This window comes from Sceloporus occidentalis, unplaced genomic scaffold (genome assembly GCF_023333645.1).
Source record: "Sceloporus occidentalis isolate IW3139 unplaced genomic scaffold, rSceOcc1.0.p SCAF_8, whole genome shotgun sequence".
Lineage (NCBI taxonomy): Eukaryota > Metazoa > Chordata > Lepidosauria > Squamata > Phrynosomatidae > Sceloporus > Sceloporus occidentalis.
Window position 1 is genome coordinate 7,767,580 of NW_028316988.1, and position 14,797 is coordinate 7,782,376.

Consider the following 14,797-nt stretch of genomic DNA (forward strand, 5'->3'; position numbering starts at 1 on the left):
ATCTTGGGCAAGTCACACACTTCCAGTCTCAGAGGAAGGTGATGGAATCCCCTCTGAACAAAATCACCCAAGAAAATCCCATGATAGGTTTACCTTAAAGTCCCCATAAGTCAGAAATGACTTGAAGGCACACACAACAATGACAACAGCAAGGCTATACAGTTCTCCGGATGAGGATCCTAAATGTCGCTCCCTAACCTGCCAATCCCAGGATTCCATACGATGTTGCCATGTTATTTAAAGCAGAATTACGGAGCTCTAACTGCACAGTGTGGTGGTTCTCAAACAGTGGTCCATTAAGGTTTTCGACTTCGGCACCCAGAACCCCAACCAGCTTGGCCAACAGTCAATAACCCAGTTGAAGTCCAATGCACACGTCGGACCAAAGTTTGGGAATTGATGGTGTGTTGTGAAAGGACCCCATTCCAAACCTATTTCAGAAAAGGTGTGCATTTCGAGGGTGTTATGCTAAATTCTAGGACCTCTCACGGAAGCTCTCCTTTCCCACATGGTGCCCACACACAACTCCATCACAGTGTTGAACAGTGCCAGGGCCTAGCGCCTGGCATTTTATTATTGCTATGTTTAATGGAATTTTGGCAATCCAGTCTCGGCCCCAAGATCTTCAACAAAGAAAATGTTGAGGATGAGTGCCGGAAGAGAGTTGAAGGTGCAGGCTCAGATGGGAAGAGGTGTTTGGAGATGTGACCGAGGAGTTGTGATGCACAAGGACACTGAGGGATGAGCTGCTCCAAGGGCACACTGAGAGCATGGTTGGAACATCTTTGCTGGTTTAAAGGTGGAAAGGCCGCCCTGTCAAGAAAGAGGACAGGTCTTCACTAACCCAGCAAGGCCACAGTACGGTGCCTAAATTTGGCCAACGGAGAAAACTAGGAAATGGCCCTCCTATGTCACAGTGGAATGGATCAGGTAGATGTGTTTGTATGCGTGTGTGTTTGTGTGTCTTTCTGCTGGTGAGGACAGTTCCCAGGCTCCTCTCCCCCAAAAACCAGCAGCACCCAGTAGAATGAATCAGGCTCACATTGGGAAGATAGGTGAGGGCAGCTTTAGTGCAAAGCTAACTTGCTCCCCTGTGCAAAGAACCCAGCACCCAAGTTCTCCTCTAAGGAGAAGGCAGGCAGCAGAGCCCAAAGACCTCTGGTGAAAGAGTGGGACCGACAGTCTGCAAGGCGAAATGTATTGCATCTAACTTCTCCTAACAGCTTGGGGTGGTCCAGCAAAGGTTGTTTCCCTGTCTAAAGGGGCCTGGTTCAGAAATGAAAGGAATTCATGGTTTTCTGCTAGGTGAACAAGCCACAGAGAGGAGATGGAGTTTTTTTTTGTTTCTGCTTTTAAGCAAACCATGGTTTCCAATTATGTCCCCCTGCGGGGACCCATGGACCAGGATCTTGTTGAGGTCTTAGACATGCATATGTTCCTCTATAGAAGTGGTTGGACATTTTGTCAGGTGTGGTTTGGCCATATTTAGCTCATGGTTATGGACCAGAGCTGTATATACACTGGTTGTGCATGGCTGCATATTATACATGCCTGCACATTTGGTTGTGCAACAGCTCCATTCACTAGTGAGGCGTAGTTATGTAACAACCATGTAACTTCATGATGGATTTTGGTATGTAACTCCATGCTCCATCTCCTTAACACAAGATCTTGGCTGTAGTTTGTTAAAACTCTGGATTCAGAATGAGCTAGGTTCTGAAACCAAATTTCCAAATGACAGTTATCGGGAGCCATATTTAAGCAAACTACAGCTCCCCACGACATCCAGGCTTAGGAAACTGTGATTTGTTCAGTCTGGAGTTTCAGATCAAGCCAGGTTCTGAAGCTATGTCTCAGTCACTTGTCCTCACTAACCATAGTTTAAGCAAGAAATGCTGTGTGCACATATGGGAAGGAGTTATTACCTTAAAATGAAACCCCTATTGATGGCCACCATCCATGCAGAAATGGAGCTAAGTTGGGTGATAGTTTCCCACCTGACATTTCTCCTTAGAAGGCTCCTGAACTCTCCAAAGCTTTCTCCATGTTCTTGATCTTTACCAAGTCAAAGAGGAAAGGGCTGAACTGCAGGAGATAGTCCATCTTCCACCTACCAACACTCAAGTTTGACATGTAAGTCTAAGAGCCATGCTGAGGAGCATGAATGAGGTGGATGAATGAGATCTAGAGGGACTTCCCGTGTGGCTTCTGGATTCCAGGTCCTTGCTAAGGCCTGATCCTTCCCCTTGTTGATACAATACTATTGGTGCTTTTGGTTTCTCCAGGATGCTCAAGGAAACCTGAGGGAACATCACAGGATCTCAAGAAACATCTTAGCTGATCTTGTGTAAGACAACTTCATGCTCCAACCCTCTTACTCTTTCCTCTTTGTTCCTTCACTCATTTCCAGCTGACCTCCATTTTCTGAGAGCTTTCATGGTCAATTCCTATGCATGAGATTCTCTCCTGAGAGGCAAGGAACCGTTTCGTCAGTACCAAGGGACCCAACAAACCCACCACTTTGCAACACTGGTTAAGACCTCAGAAGAGAGGAGAAGGACTCGGGAGCAGCCTGGCCAAAAGATCGAGGCGTGCCCAAAATGCTCCAAGCGCCCTCTGGAAGTGCTCCGCCAGTAAGCTGCCCGCGAGGAAACTGGAGCGCATATGGGGAGACCACCGTTGCGGAAAGGTCATCCTGCTTTTGTAAAAAATAAAAAAAATTAAAATTACCCCCTCCCACCAAAACAAACAAACAAACAAAAATAATCTGCCCTCCCCGTCCCCACGCCCTATTGTAAACAAAGTAGAAAAAGATGAAACAACGACAACCCAATGGAAATGCACATCAACTCTACAACATACTGCATGGCACAAGGGGAGGGGGCAAGATGTCTGCTGGGGTCAGGCCCCTGGCAATGCATGAGGCCTTGTGAATGTCTTGTGCATAATGATATGTAGGAACCGCCACTCGGAGGTGCAGGGGGCAGAACCTCTGGGAAGCGCAATTCCGGAAATGGTCCCAGTGCAAAAGAGACCAAAACTGCCCCCAAGCTTTCCCTTCCGCAGTGCGACAAAAGTTCTTGTTCATCCGCAGGAAGAAGAAGCATTGGGTGGAGCAGGGGAAGCTTCTTCTTCTGATTCCAGTCCTTCAAAGGAAAACAAGTCTAAAAACCATGATGATCTCTTAGGTCCCTTGCTATCAAGACATGGCTGACCCAATCTGCGGGGAACGTTTCCTGACTCTCGTCCCCTTTGTCAGTTCAAGCTGTAGAGATGCTGGCATTTGTGGAGAGGGGGGCATGCCCTGCGAGGCTCAGAAGGGCATGCGGTTTGCCAACCTGACCCCCGGGCCACCCAAACCTTCTGATCCACTTGGTGCTCCAGAAGGCAGGTGGACCATTGCAAAAGGAAGAGGGGGAATTGCTCCAGATCCTTCCCAAACCTGTTTGTTCATCTCAGAGCCTTTGGAGTGAAGGCCATTGCTGTTCCATTTCATTTTCATTTTCATTTTCCCCCTTTCTTCTTCTTTTTTAAAAAAATCATTCTAAACAAGAGTCTTCACCATTCCCTTTTGCCCCCCTGTCTGGATTCTCAAAGTCCGCAGCAACTTTGCATGGAGGCCATCCCTTCCCCATGGCCGCCATCTCTGCGGGGGGAACATAAGGCCCACCAAGTGCTCAGACACACAGGGACAAAATGGGAACAGGCCGCGAGGAAGAAGCGTGCGCCAGGGTCACATTCTCAAACCTCCACCGACTGGATCTGGTTCATTTGGGCCCGCATCACCTGGATACTGTTGAGGATTTTCTTCTGGTGCCCTGCTAGCGTGACCCCCACTCGCAGGATGTCCCTGGGAGAGGAAAAAGAGACAAGGAAAGTTAGCAATTCATCCATAATTAGAATTTTTGTGGGTTTTTCAGCTTACGTAGCCATGTTCTAGAAGAGGACATTGAGAAACTGGAGCGTGTCCAAAGGAGGGTGACCAAAATGGTGAAGGGTCTGGAAACCATATCCTATGAAGAACGACTCAGGGAGCTGGGAATGTTTAGCCTGGAGAGGAGAAGGTTAAGAGGTGATAGAATAGCCCTGTTTAAATACTTGAAGGGATGTCATATTGAGGAGGGAACAAGCTTGTTTTCTGCTGCTCCAGAAACTAGGACCCAGAACAATGGATGCAAGCTCCAGGAAAAGAGATTCCACCTCAACATTAGGAGGAACTTCCTGATAGTAAGGGCTGTTTGACAGTGGAACAAACTCCTCGGAGTATAGTGAAATCTCCTTCCTTAGAGGTCTTTAAACAGAGGCTGGTTCGCCATCTGTTGGGGATGCTTTGATTGAGAGTTCCTGCACAGCAGAATGGGGTTGGACTGGATGGCCCTTCTGGTCTCTTCCAACTCTATCATTCTATGATTCTAGTTTATTCTTGATATTTCACCTGTGGCTGGCATCTTCAGAGAATTCTCAGGGTGTATCTACACTGTCAAAATAATGCAATTTGTTTTGGCATCCAATGTATGTATACCCAACTCTCTTCCACGCCAGCATTCTCTGAAGATGCCAGCCACAGATGCTGGCAAAACATTAGGAATAAACTCTTCTAGAACATGGACACACAGCTCGAAAAACCCACAAAAATCTATGGATGCCAGCCATGAAAGCCTTCGACTTCTTACCCATAATTGCTTTCTCAGAGGAAGCAACCAATAATTTTTGCAATTTTGTTTTCCCCACTGGAAGATTTCAAAAACCACCCGGTTTTCAAAACCTATCCACATTTCAGGATTTATTCACACACTTTGCACAAGAAACAGCCTTTGCTGCATAGGCAGAAATATTATTTTCTGTGCAGAAAAAGCTGTTTCCTGCACAGGAAATGCTGTTTTCAGTGCAAATCAACCACATGCAAATTTTGCATAGAATATCCCCAATTTGCAGTACTTTCTGTGCAGGAAGCAACATTTTCTGTGCAGGAAATGGAAATTTGTGCAGAAAATAGAAATTGTCTGCACAGAAAACACTGTTTCCGTGCAAAACCACCTTCTGTGAATTTTGCACAGGAGAAGACCTGGATTGTCTGGAGAGCGACTAAAATGGTGCAGGGTCTGGAAGCCATGTCCTATGAGGAATGCCTTAGGGAGCTGGGGATGTTTAGCCTGGAGAAGAGAAGGTTGAGAGGTGATATGATAGCCCTGTTTAAATACTTGAAGGGATGTCATATTGAGGAGGGAGCAAGCTTGTTTTCTGCTGCTCCAGAGACTAGGACCCAGAGCAATGGATGCAAGCTCCAGGAAAAGAGATTCCACCTCAACATTAGGAGGAACTTCCTGAGAGTAAGGGCTGTTCGACAGTGGAACACACTCCTTCCTTGGAGTGTAGTGGAGTCTCCTTCCTTGGAGGTCTTTAAACAGAGGCTGGATGGTCATCTGTCGGGGATGCTTTGATTTGGATTTCCTGCATGGCAGAATGGTGTTGGACTGGATGGCCCTTGCGGTCTCTTCCAATTCTATGATTCTAAGAATAATAATTTCCTCAGTTTCTGCTGTGGGGAAAAAACCAATACAGTGCGCCCACGTTATATGCGGGCGTGCTATACATGGCTTTGAGCGTACACGCTCAAGCCACAGGGAGTGCGCAGGGTGCAAAGGGCGGCACGCGTGCACCACCACACCACTACGCCACCACGTGCACGAGCCCCATTCACTTGAATGAGGTTTGAACATAAGCAGAATTCACCTTACGCCGGGGGGGGGGGGGAATCTGGAATGGATCCCCCACAGTAAGGCGAGGGTCCACTGTATTTTCAAGCTGTTTTGACTCATCATCCACATATCCCATCTAAGAGATGAAGGAGGGGATTCCTGAAGGTTGTCCCATCCTTGGTAACTTACTCCATAGTCATCTGAGAAACCGTGTCGAAGTTGGTGAAGCCGCTGTTGGCAAAGCTTTCCTTGTACTGTCCCATCTTGATGGCCTCGAGCCATTCGTCTACCGTGTTGAAACTGGAATAGTCTGGGATCGTGCGGTCTAGTAGAGGGAGGTTAATCCTGGAAGAAATCCCCCCAAAATGGGAAGCAGAGATTTAATGGACCATTGAGTTAAATATCCACTATTGCTTGCATCATTAACTTTTGCCCAAGAGGATACGTTTGTTCAACCCAAATCAGACCAAACCAAACTCAGGCCCTTCTATGCAGGCAGGCTTTGTAAAGTCATGCAAACTGGTTTTATTTTATTTTTTTTGGGGGGGGGGGTGTTTCAGATTACATTTTTTAAATCTTTGTATGTTTAAATTTTAACTTTGTAGGTGATAAATCACTAAGGACCAGTTGAAAGTTGGAAATGGGATGCTAGAAGATAGCATCCTGGTACGAGATGCGACCTGTCTAAATGCACATTTGTGTTTTAACTGGTTTAAGGTAGATGTACTGGTATATTTGTAAGTCTGCTTTTACTGCTTAGTATTAATATATTTTTGAGATACTTTGGTCAAAGAGAAACCAGATGATGCGTGGCCTAAACCCCAGTTTTGGTGCAAGTAGACTGGATGACGTCTGGCCCATTCAGCACTAAATAGGGCATACTCCTCTTAATGCATCTTAAAAGACTTTCCTGTTTGCTCCAGATATTCTTTCTGATGCATGGTGGCTGTTTGAAATGTGTCCCGCTGAGCTGCCCAGCATGGCTGCTGCTGCCACCAATCACTTGCTCTGAGATCAGAACATGATGCCCAGCCATATGAGCATCACTGTTTCATTCTGACCTCAGGCCAAAGTGACCAGTGGTGGTGGCAGATATGTCAGGCAGCTCAGCAGGATGTATGTATGGGAATAGAGGGTCAGGTAATGGGGGGAGCTCGGAGCAGTTTTGGGACCAGAATACTCCAAGCTGCCCTCAGGATATTCTGACCAGTTCAGACAAGTCCTCAGATGCATCTGAAATCCTCTGATTCTGAGTTTCTCTGCAGATTCCAGTGTTCCAAATCTTGGAACTCGTGGCGGATCCATTCCAGTCCCCCTGGCAAGTTCCAAAAACTGTGCATATTCAAGCCCCATAGGCTTGAATGGGGTATGTGGGGGGCACCCCATGGACACACGCTCCATTGGCGTTAATGGCGGTCACCCCTCCGCAGATTTTCAAGTCTGCGGATCTCAACTCCACAGACATTGGAAGGCCAACTGTATATGGTATTATTTCCCAAATACCACTGGCTCTTCCTATCTACGGACTTGCCGCCCTATTTTCCTAAACGTCAATGTGCACACACAGCTGCGCCAATGTGGTTGCGTGCGCCGCCATTGAGGAGAACAGGACTTGAGGTCCTGTGGAATTTGCCATTGATGGGAGGGGATATGGAACAGAACCCATGCGGATACAAAGGGCTGACACTATACTCGGTACACAGGGTAGTCTCTATTGTTCAAGCATTTTTGTACAGAGCACATGCCATTTGCCAAAAATTTCACTTCTTTCATGCACATTTTCTTTTTACTACATTCACAGTGTGCATGTTAGTAGAGACGAAACACTGCTTTCACCCCAATCCATGATCTTGATATGCTTGTACATTATATAATTCCATCATGGTATTTTTTTGTTATGATGCATTGGACAAACATGTGCCTGCTCTTCTCATGAAACAGCAAACTCCATTTCATTATACCTTTAGATGGATGTAATTCTTTCATGCAGAGTTTTTACCAGTGTGCCACGCAGACACTGCTAGCACACTGCAAAGTGAAAATCTTAATGCAATAATAATAATGCCAAGATCAGAAGGGAGGAATAAAAGAGGCGCATGAACCGGAGGAATCTGAGGAATCTGAAAAGAGCAACAACCTGCAGTTGCTTCAACCCTGGAATTTTCCTTCAGAAACTGTCCCAGCTGGAAGCTGGCAGTGTTAGAAATCAGAAAGGGAAATCACCTAACCCATTTTCTGTTTATCAGAGGAAATTGCTGATTCCATATTTATTGATTTACGGGAATGTTCATCTAGGAGCTGGAGGGTCTTTTCCGTCTCTGGCGCTGGGTCTTGGCTAGACCCTTTATGCCCCTACTGTCAAACAACCTGGATGAAGTATTTGTTTTAGCTGTTCATATATTTGAAGGGATGTCATACTGAGGATGGAGCAAGCTTGTTTTCTGCTGCTCCAGAGAATATGACATGGAGCAATGGATGAAAGTAATAGGAAAAGAGATTCCACCTTGACATTAAGAAGAACTTCTTGACAGTAAAGGCTGTTCGACAGACCATTGGAGAGTAGTGGAGTCTCCTTCCTTGGAGGTCTTTAAACAGAGGCTGGATGGCCATCTGTCAGGGATGCTTTGATTGAGAGTTCCTGCATGACAGGATTGGGTTGGACTGGATGGCCCTTGTGGTCCCTTCCAACTCTATGATTCTATGAGATGCCAGGCCAAGAATATTCCACCTGCAATCATTTGCAATGGATAGTTTCTATGTAAGCAGGGCACTAAATCCACTCTGGATTTTAGGCTGAATTTTGGATAGCTCCTTTAAAGTGTAGACTTGGCTGATTTGCCACCCCAGTGAAATTTGCAACCAGTTGGTGATACAAGGGGGGCTGCTTTACGACTGGCTAGGATGCATGTCAAGAACATGACTTGCTATCTTGCAAGAGATGCAGAAGCAGAAACACGTACTGCTATGGCCTACAGGACTGGCTTGTAGGAAAAGCTTGGGCACAGGCAGGTGATTTCTACTCTGTCCTGACATTCTGTAAGACCCCGTTTCTTTCTTACCCAGAGGAAAGGGGGGCCATGGCTTTCAGACTGTTCGGGTTTCGGATCATCTTGTCCAAAGTGTTGACGATCTGTCCAAATTTGGGTCTGTGGTTGCGGTCCTTTTGCCAACAGTCCAACATGAGCTGGTGCAGGGCGCTGGGGCAGTCCATGGGCGGTGGTAATCGGTAATCTTGCTCAATGGCATTGATGACCTGTACATGGAATAAAGAAGGAACTAAATAAGAGAAACAGATCCAAAGCGACCTTCAAAAACTAGAAAATTGGGCAGAAACTAATAGAAAGAAATTCCACAGAGGCAAATTTACAATACTACATTTAGGCCACACAAAACAAATGCACTGTTTAGCAACTGTACATGTGAAAAGGACCTTGGGAGTAACGTTGATCATAAGCTGAACATGACCCAGCAGTGCAATGCTCCAGCAAAGCAGGCAAATAATACAGTGTGCCTTATGTGGGGATCTGTTCCGAACCTCACCTCATAAGGCAAGTTCTATGTGTGCTTAAGCCCCATTGAAACTAATGTGGCTTGTGCACACAGTGCGGTGTGATGCGGTGTGTGCCACGGGTGCGTGCGCCATTTCCTCTTTGTAGTGCATCTGCATATGATGCGGGCGCACTGTATTTTAGCCTGCATCAATAGCACCATAATTTCCAAGTCTGATCAAATCCCTAACCAAATCTGTGAATAATCAAATCCTCAAAAGCAACACGTTGACTGCGCATTATGCTCCACCTTCCCAAATTCACCAAAGCACCATCCCAATCTCTGCAAAAAATAAGGTGGTAAAGTGGAAGGAGAGACTCAGACTCAGACCATGGGCTGTTACCATTCCTAAACCCGGTCCCTATCTGAAGATCAACTGTTGCCGCACTCGGCAACAGCTTCAAATCTTCTCCCTCCTCCTGCTTCTCATCCTCCTCCTGCCCTAGAGCATTCCACATCGAAAGCTGTTTCTGCCTCATTGGCCATGCTCTTTCTGGCAAGTGGGACATGTTCATTGACGATTAGCTTTCGTGGCCCCGGCTGTGAACATCAGTAGAGGAGAGAGCCATTCACATCCTTGACAGACCATTTGCGCTGGTTGCAAAGGGAAGGACTTCCCCAGGCCATTGCAGCGGAGAGGGCAGAAAAGGCCTTGCAGGTGCGTAACTGGCAATTCCAGCTCAGGAGAAGCAGGCAGGCCAGCTGTCCGTTGGTAAGCTCCTGGGCATGCAAGCAGTGCTTGGTTATAATGGAGGATCCAGCCGGTTAACACAGTTAATTAATATCTTTGCACAAAGGAAGACATTAGGGCTGCGAATGAGTCCAGCCCAAGCGGCACAGGATATCATTTTAACATATGATTTTAAATTATTAATTGTTTAATTGACTTTTTAGGGGAGGGTGGGATTTGGGGAACATGGGTTTATATGCCCATGTAAACTGCCTCAATTGTCATGGACAGAGAGGCGGGTGCAATTTATATTAGGATGGGCAGAGGCGGGTGCAAAGTTGTCCAGTTGGCTTGTTTTTCCTGCTTTGTGACCATCTTTCATTCTATTTTAATGCACATGTTTAATTGTATTGTATTGTTTGTTTTTAATTTGTAAGCTGTTTTGTGCGCCAATTTTGTGGCAAAAGTGGGATATGAAAAAATATAGTAGTAGTAGTAGTGATAGTTGTAGCAATAATAATAACAGCAATCTCCTGTCTAGTGTCCTGTCCTTCTATGTCTGCTCATCTTTCTTCGGATAGCCTATCTCTCTGCTCCATTTTACACCTTTCTGTACTTATTTAATGCATGTAGAAGCCATCACCAATATTCTGCGCTAGGGCCCTTCTCACACGAGGCACTTACAAAACACACTATGGACCTTATCACACAAGGCACCATGCTAGAATCATGGCCCAAACGCTTCAGAAGCGCAGAGGTGGGATTGCTGGTTACGCTTCTCAAACGTCACTGAAGCATTTCGCTGTTCTTCTGTCGACCAATTGTTCGTGGAGCAGCCACTTTTGTAATAACGGAAGATCCCATTATTACTGAAATGGCTGCTCCGCGAACGATTTGTCGATGGAAGAAGACTGGGATGTGCTCCTGTGATGCTCCAGAAGCATGACTGGCAATCTCATCTCCGCACTTCTGAATTTGGGCCATGATTCCAGGGCTGTAAATGCCTCGTGTGATAAGGTCCATAGTGTGTTTTGTGTTATGTTAGTCAATGTCCACCAGCAGTCATGCTAGAGGACCTTGGGAGTCCTAGATAGAACACTTCTTCAGGCATTTGTAGGTCTTCCAACACAATTCTATCATCAACTTTGGGCAGATTTTGACCATAGAGTTTTTCTGGAGGACCTAGAGATTCCTAGAGAGGTATTTTCTCAGGTTAAAAAAAATCTTTAACAAAAATTGTGTCTTTTTCTACTTTATGGGGGTCCTGTGCCTCTACGTTTCTAGCATAAGCTTCATTGACATAGTCCACTTCATCCGATGCACTCCCTGGATAACCATATGTCTTTTTATGCTAAAACACACTAAGGACAGTGTGGTGGCACACTCAGAAATACATGTCCCAAAGCCACAAGCCTGGCCATGACTTACATCTTGATTGGTCATGTCCCAGTATGGTCGCTCCCCATAGGACATGACCTCCCACATGACTATACCATAGCTCCACACGTCGCTGGCAGAAGTGAACTTCCGATACTGGATGGCTTCCGGGGCTGTCCAACGGATGGGGATCTTTCCACCCTGTAGGAAACAGGAGACAGAAACAGATAGGAAGGATGGTCAGTGGCCAAATGAGCTGTTGCTAGCCTTGCCTGTTGCCAAAGGTGGCACGATGCCTCCACTGCTATCCAAAGACCTCAAGGTTAACTATCCTAGCGAACCTCCATATTTGAGGGCATTCAGATGGGACCTCTTGCGCACAATACATTTTGTGTTTTAAATTTCACCTCTCTTTGTTTTGCATGTTTCATTGCATCTCTGCTTGTGCATCTTGCCTTGAGTTTAAGTTTGGGGGGAAAGGCAGGGGATAAATACATTGATAGAAAGATAAAACATGAATGGGGCTGTGTAGACTGGTTCTACCACTTGCCATGGTCATGCTTGCCAGCCATGCCGTCTGTATGCTGGCCACAAATCGTGAGGTGTGTTGAGGTGTGAGGTGTGTGGCCACAACCCCCTCCCTCCCACTCTGACTGGGAGTTGTTCACCCATTTTGAATGGATGGTCCTGGAAGGTCCTGGGATTTACAGGCTCAATACAAGTGGAGGATCTGAAGATGGCAGTGCATGTGCTGGTGACCTCAAGGCTGGACTTCTTCAATGTGCTGCGCATTGGGCTACTTCTGTCCCAAGTTTGGAAACTTTAGTGAGTTCAGCACATTTACAGTCTGTAATTCCTGATTTATAGTTAGCATTTCCAGACTGAAAACCGGAGCTGGCTCCTGGACCTTTCATGGGATGTCAATGTGGCCACATAAAATGGCTTCCCGTCATCCTCTTGGCATGGAGTTCAGATGGCACAGGGACCAATCCCCAAGCTTGCATGAACAATATGAATATGGCCCAACTTGTTCTGCACCAAATCTGGGGTATACCCCTCTAAAAATGGAGTAAAAACACTCACCTTTTGGTCTGGATCTTCCTAAAAAATCCAAAGCCCTCCATTCCAACTCTGGGCATCTGTTTAAAATGTGCTTCAGTGTGCCACCCAGAGCATCTGCTGCTGCCATGTGTCACTCTCTCTGAAGTCAGAGATCAAGGCTGGACTCCTTGTTCTGACCTCTGAGCAATGTGACCCATGGTGGTGGTGGTGCCAGTGGGCAGCACATTTTAATGGTCTTAAAGAAGAGGCCAGCCCCAGTTAGGTTGCTGGGTGGCACTGCATTGACCCACTTCTTGCCCTCCCTATATCTGCCACAACACTTAAATGATGGAGTAACTGGAGGAGGAAAGCAACCCCATGCTGACATCGGGGGCTTCACTGGCAGCATCGACCATGCATCAGTGAGCTCATTGCTTATCATGGAGGAAGTGTTATAAATAGTTAACATTGTTGTGGCAAGTCTACATTAAGAAACCAAGTGCATTTTGGATGCATCACTTGCATCGTACGAGGATGTCAGTTTTCTGCAAAGAAAGGAAGGATGGAAGAAAAAAAGGAAGACAGATTCTTGGAGAAGGGTGACCTAGATAAAGTGCACCTAGACCCCTGTGATCTAGCTCTCTTGAAGAGAACGTCTTCAGGCAGGCTGACCAGATGTCACAACCACAAAGAAGGAGAAGGCACCACAAAATGTAGGGCAGTCAAGAAAAATGTAGGATCTCACAAAATAAAAGTTAAAAACATATTCCAGTTTATCTATATCCCTCTTGAATTGTGGTGACTAGAACTGGACACAATATTCTAAGTGAGGACCTATGTATCCATTCCTAGATGCCTCTGTTGCTCTTCAAATGACCAACAACCCCTTGGAAACCCTGAAACTGTTGGACTGCCAGTATTTATCCCATAGGCTTTCTTGGCATCCTCTTACCAGGGCACTAGTGTAAGTTGGGTCTGAAGTGTCATCTTCCAGGAACCGGGAGAGGCCGAAGTCGGAGACCTTGCAGACCAAATTGCTGTTGACAAGGATGTTGCGTGCAGCCAGATCACGGTGGACATAGTTCATATCGGCAAGGTACTTCATGCCGGCGGCAATGCCTCGCAGCATGCCCACTAGCTGGATCACGGTGAATTGCCCATCATTTTGCTAAGGAGAGAAATGAAAGATCACAGTAAATTTCTAAGATCCATAGTAGGCATGAAAAATAGAGCCACACAGTGCTTTCAAGGAAGGACAAACATTCCATACATTCATTTCCCTAGGCCAGGGTTCTCTAACCTTTCGGGACCGGCTGGCACCTTTGGAGCTTTTCACAAAATGGCTGAAATGAAGGCTGGCTGATAACAAAATGCCTATTGCAATGTCTGTACCTAGTTATAAAGTATTGGTTTCGTGGAAAGGAAACCAGTGAGGCTGGAAGACAAGATACTGCCACAAGAACTCGAAGACAAAGCCTGACTTCTATGGGGATCAGAGGTGGGTCTGATAGCCACAAAACAAGGTCACATATTTTAACCCAAGGTGTTCTGTTCCAACAAAAGAAGCTCCTTTTGACTACAGAATACCCCAGGCTGCCCTTGGAGTATCCTGGTGCATGCAGATAAGGTGATAGTCTGTTTTCTGTTAATGTATGTACAAACACATGTTAAGACTGAACTCTAGCTGTCAGGTGGGAGCTGTGATTTGAAGGACCCAATGCCAAGGGGCCGACTAAAGGATCATGCTGGAAGAATCAGAGATGAGTAACACAGGAGTAAATCTGAAACAAATCTGGTTCTCACCCCAAACAGGAAGCTTTTTGTATCCCTTTCTGTCCAGGAGGACCCTGTGACCAGTATGGCTGCATGGGACCAGAGGACATTTTACTTCCCAGGAGAGATCCCAAGCTTCAGTTCTGATAGCTCACCATCCTTGGGCAGCTCCACATACAGAACCCTAAGTCAAATCTGAAGGGAGTCGCCAATGCACAAAATTTGTACAATGTAAAATAAAATTGTGTGAGCTGCTTTGCACATCTCAGAGAGGGCTACTCAGAGCAAAGGAAGCTGCAAGTGTGAACCATTTCTCTCTCTCTTAACCCTCTTTCCTGCCCACTTTTTGGTGGCCTACCCGCAGGAAGGAGTCCAGGGAACCGTTCTCCATGAATTCCGTCACAATCATGACGGGGGTGCTCTTGGTGACAACTCCTTCCAGGTGGATGACGTTGGGGTGGTCAAACTGGCCCATGATGCTGGCTTCGCTCAGGAAGTCCCGCCGCTGCTTCTCCGTGTATCCTGACTTCAGCGTCTTGATGGCCACAAAGCTCTCTCTCTTGCCTGGAAGCTTCAGGTGGCCGCTACATACCTCACCAAACTCTCCTGCAGTGGAGAAGACAATATGGAAAACAGAGATCAGGCCAAACTCACAGCTTCATTCACAGGCCACCAAAAAAATGATCAC

The 14,797-nt window shown here is 46.3% G+C and overlaps 1 protein-coding gene across 3 annotated transcripts in view; it reads right to left on the bottom strand.

Annotated features, from left to right (window-relative positions):
- Positions 1-3,497: 3,497 nt before the first annotated feature.
- Positions 3,498-14,797, bottom strand: part of LOC149307759 (ephrin type-B receptor 2) — a 102,666-nt gene continuing 91,366 nt past the window's right edge. For all 3 annotated transcript variants that reach the window (XM_089534394.1, XM_089534393.1, XM_089534392.1), the window contains exons 11-16: positions 14,468-14,715; positions 13,289-13,504; positions 11,347-11,496; positions 8,759-8,952; positions 5,889-6,044; positions 3,498-3,850 (exon numbers count right to left, since the gene is read on the bottom strand). In XM_089534394.1, the coding sequence (XP_089390520.1) occupies positions 3,742-3,850; positions 5,889-6,044; positions 8,759-8,952; positions 11,347-11,496; positions 13,289-13,504; positions 14,468-14,715 (1,073 nt within the window). In that variant the 3' untranslated portion in view covers positions 3,498-3,741. The remainder of the gene's footprint in view (positions 3,851-5,888; positions 6,045-8,758; positions 8,953-11,346; positions 11,497-13,288; positions 13,505-14,467; positions 14,716-14,797) is intronic.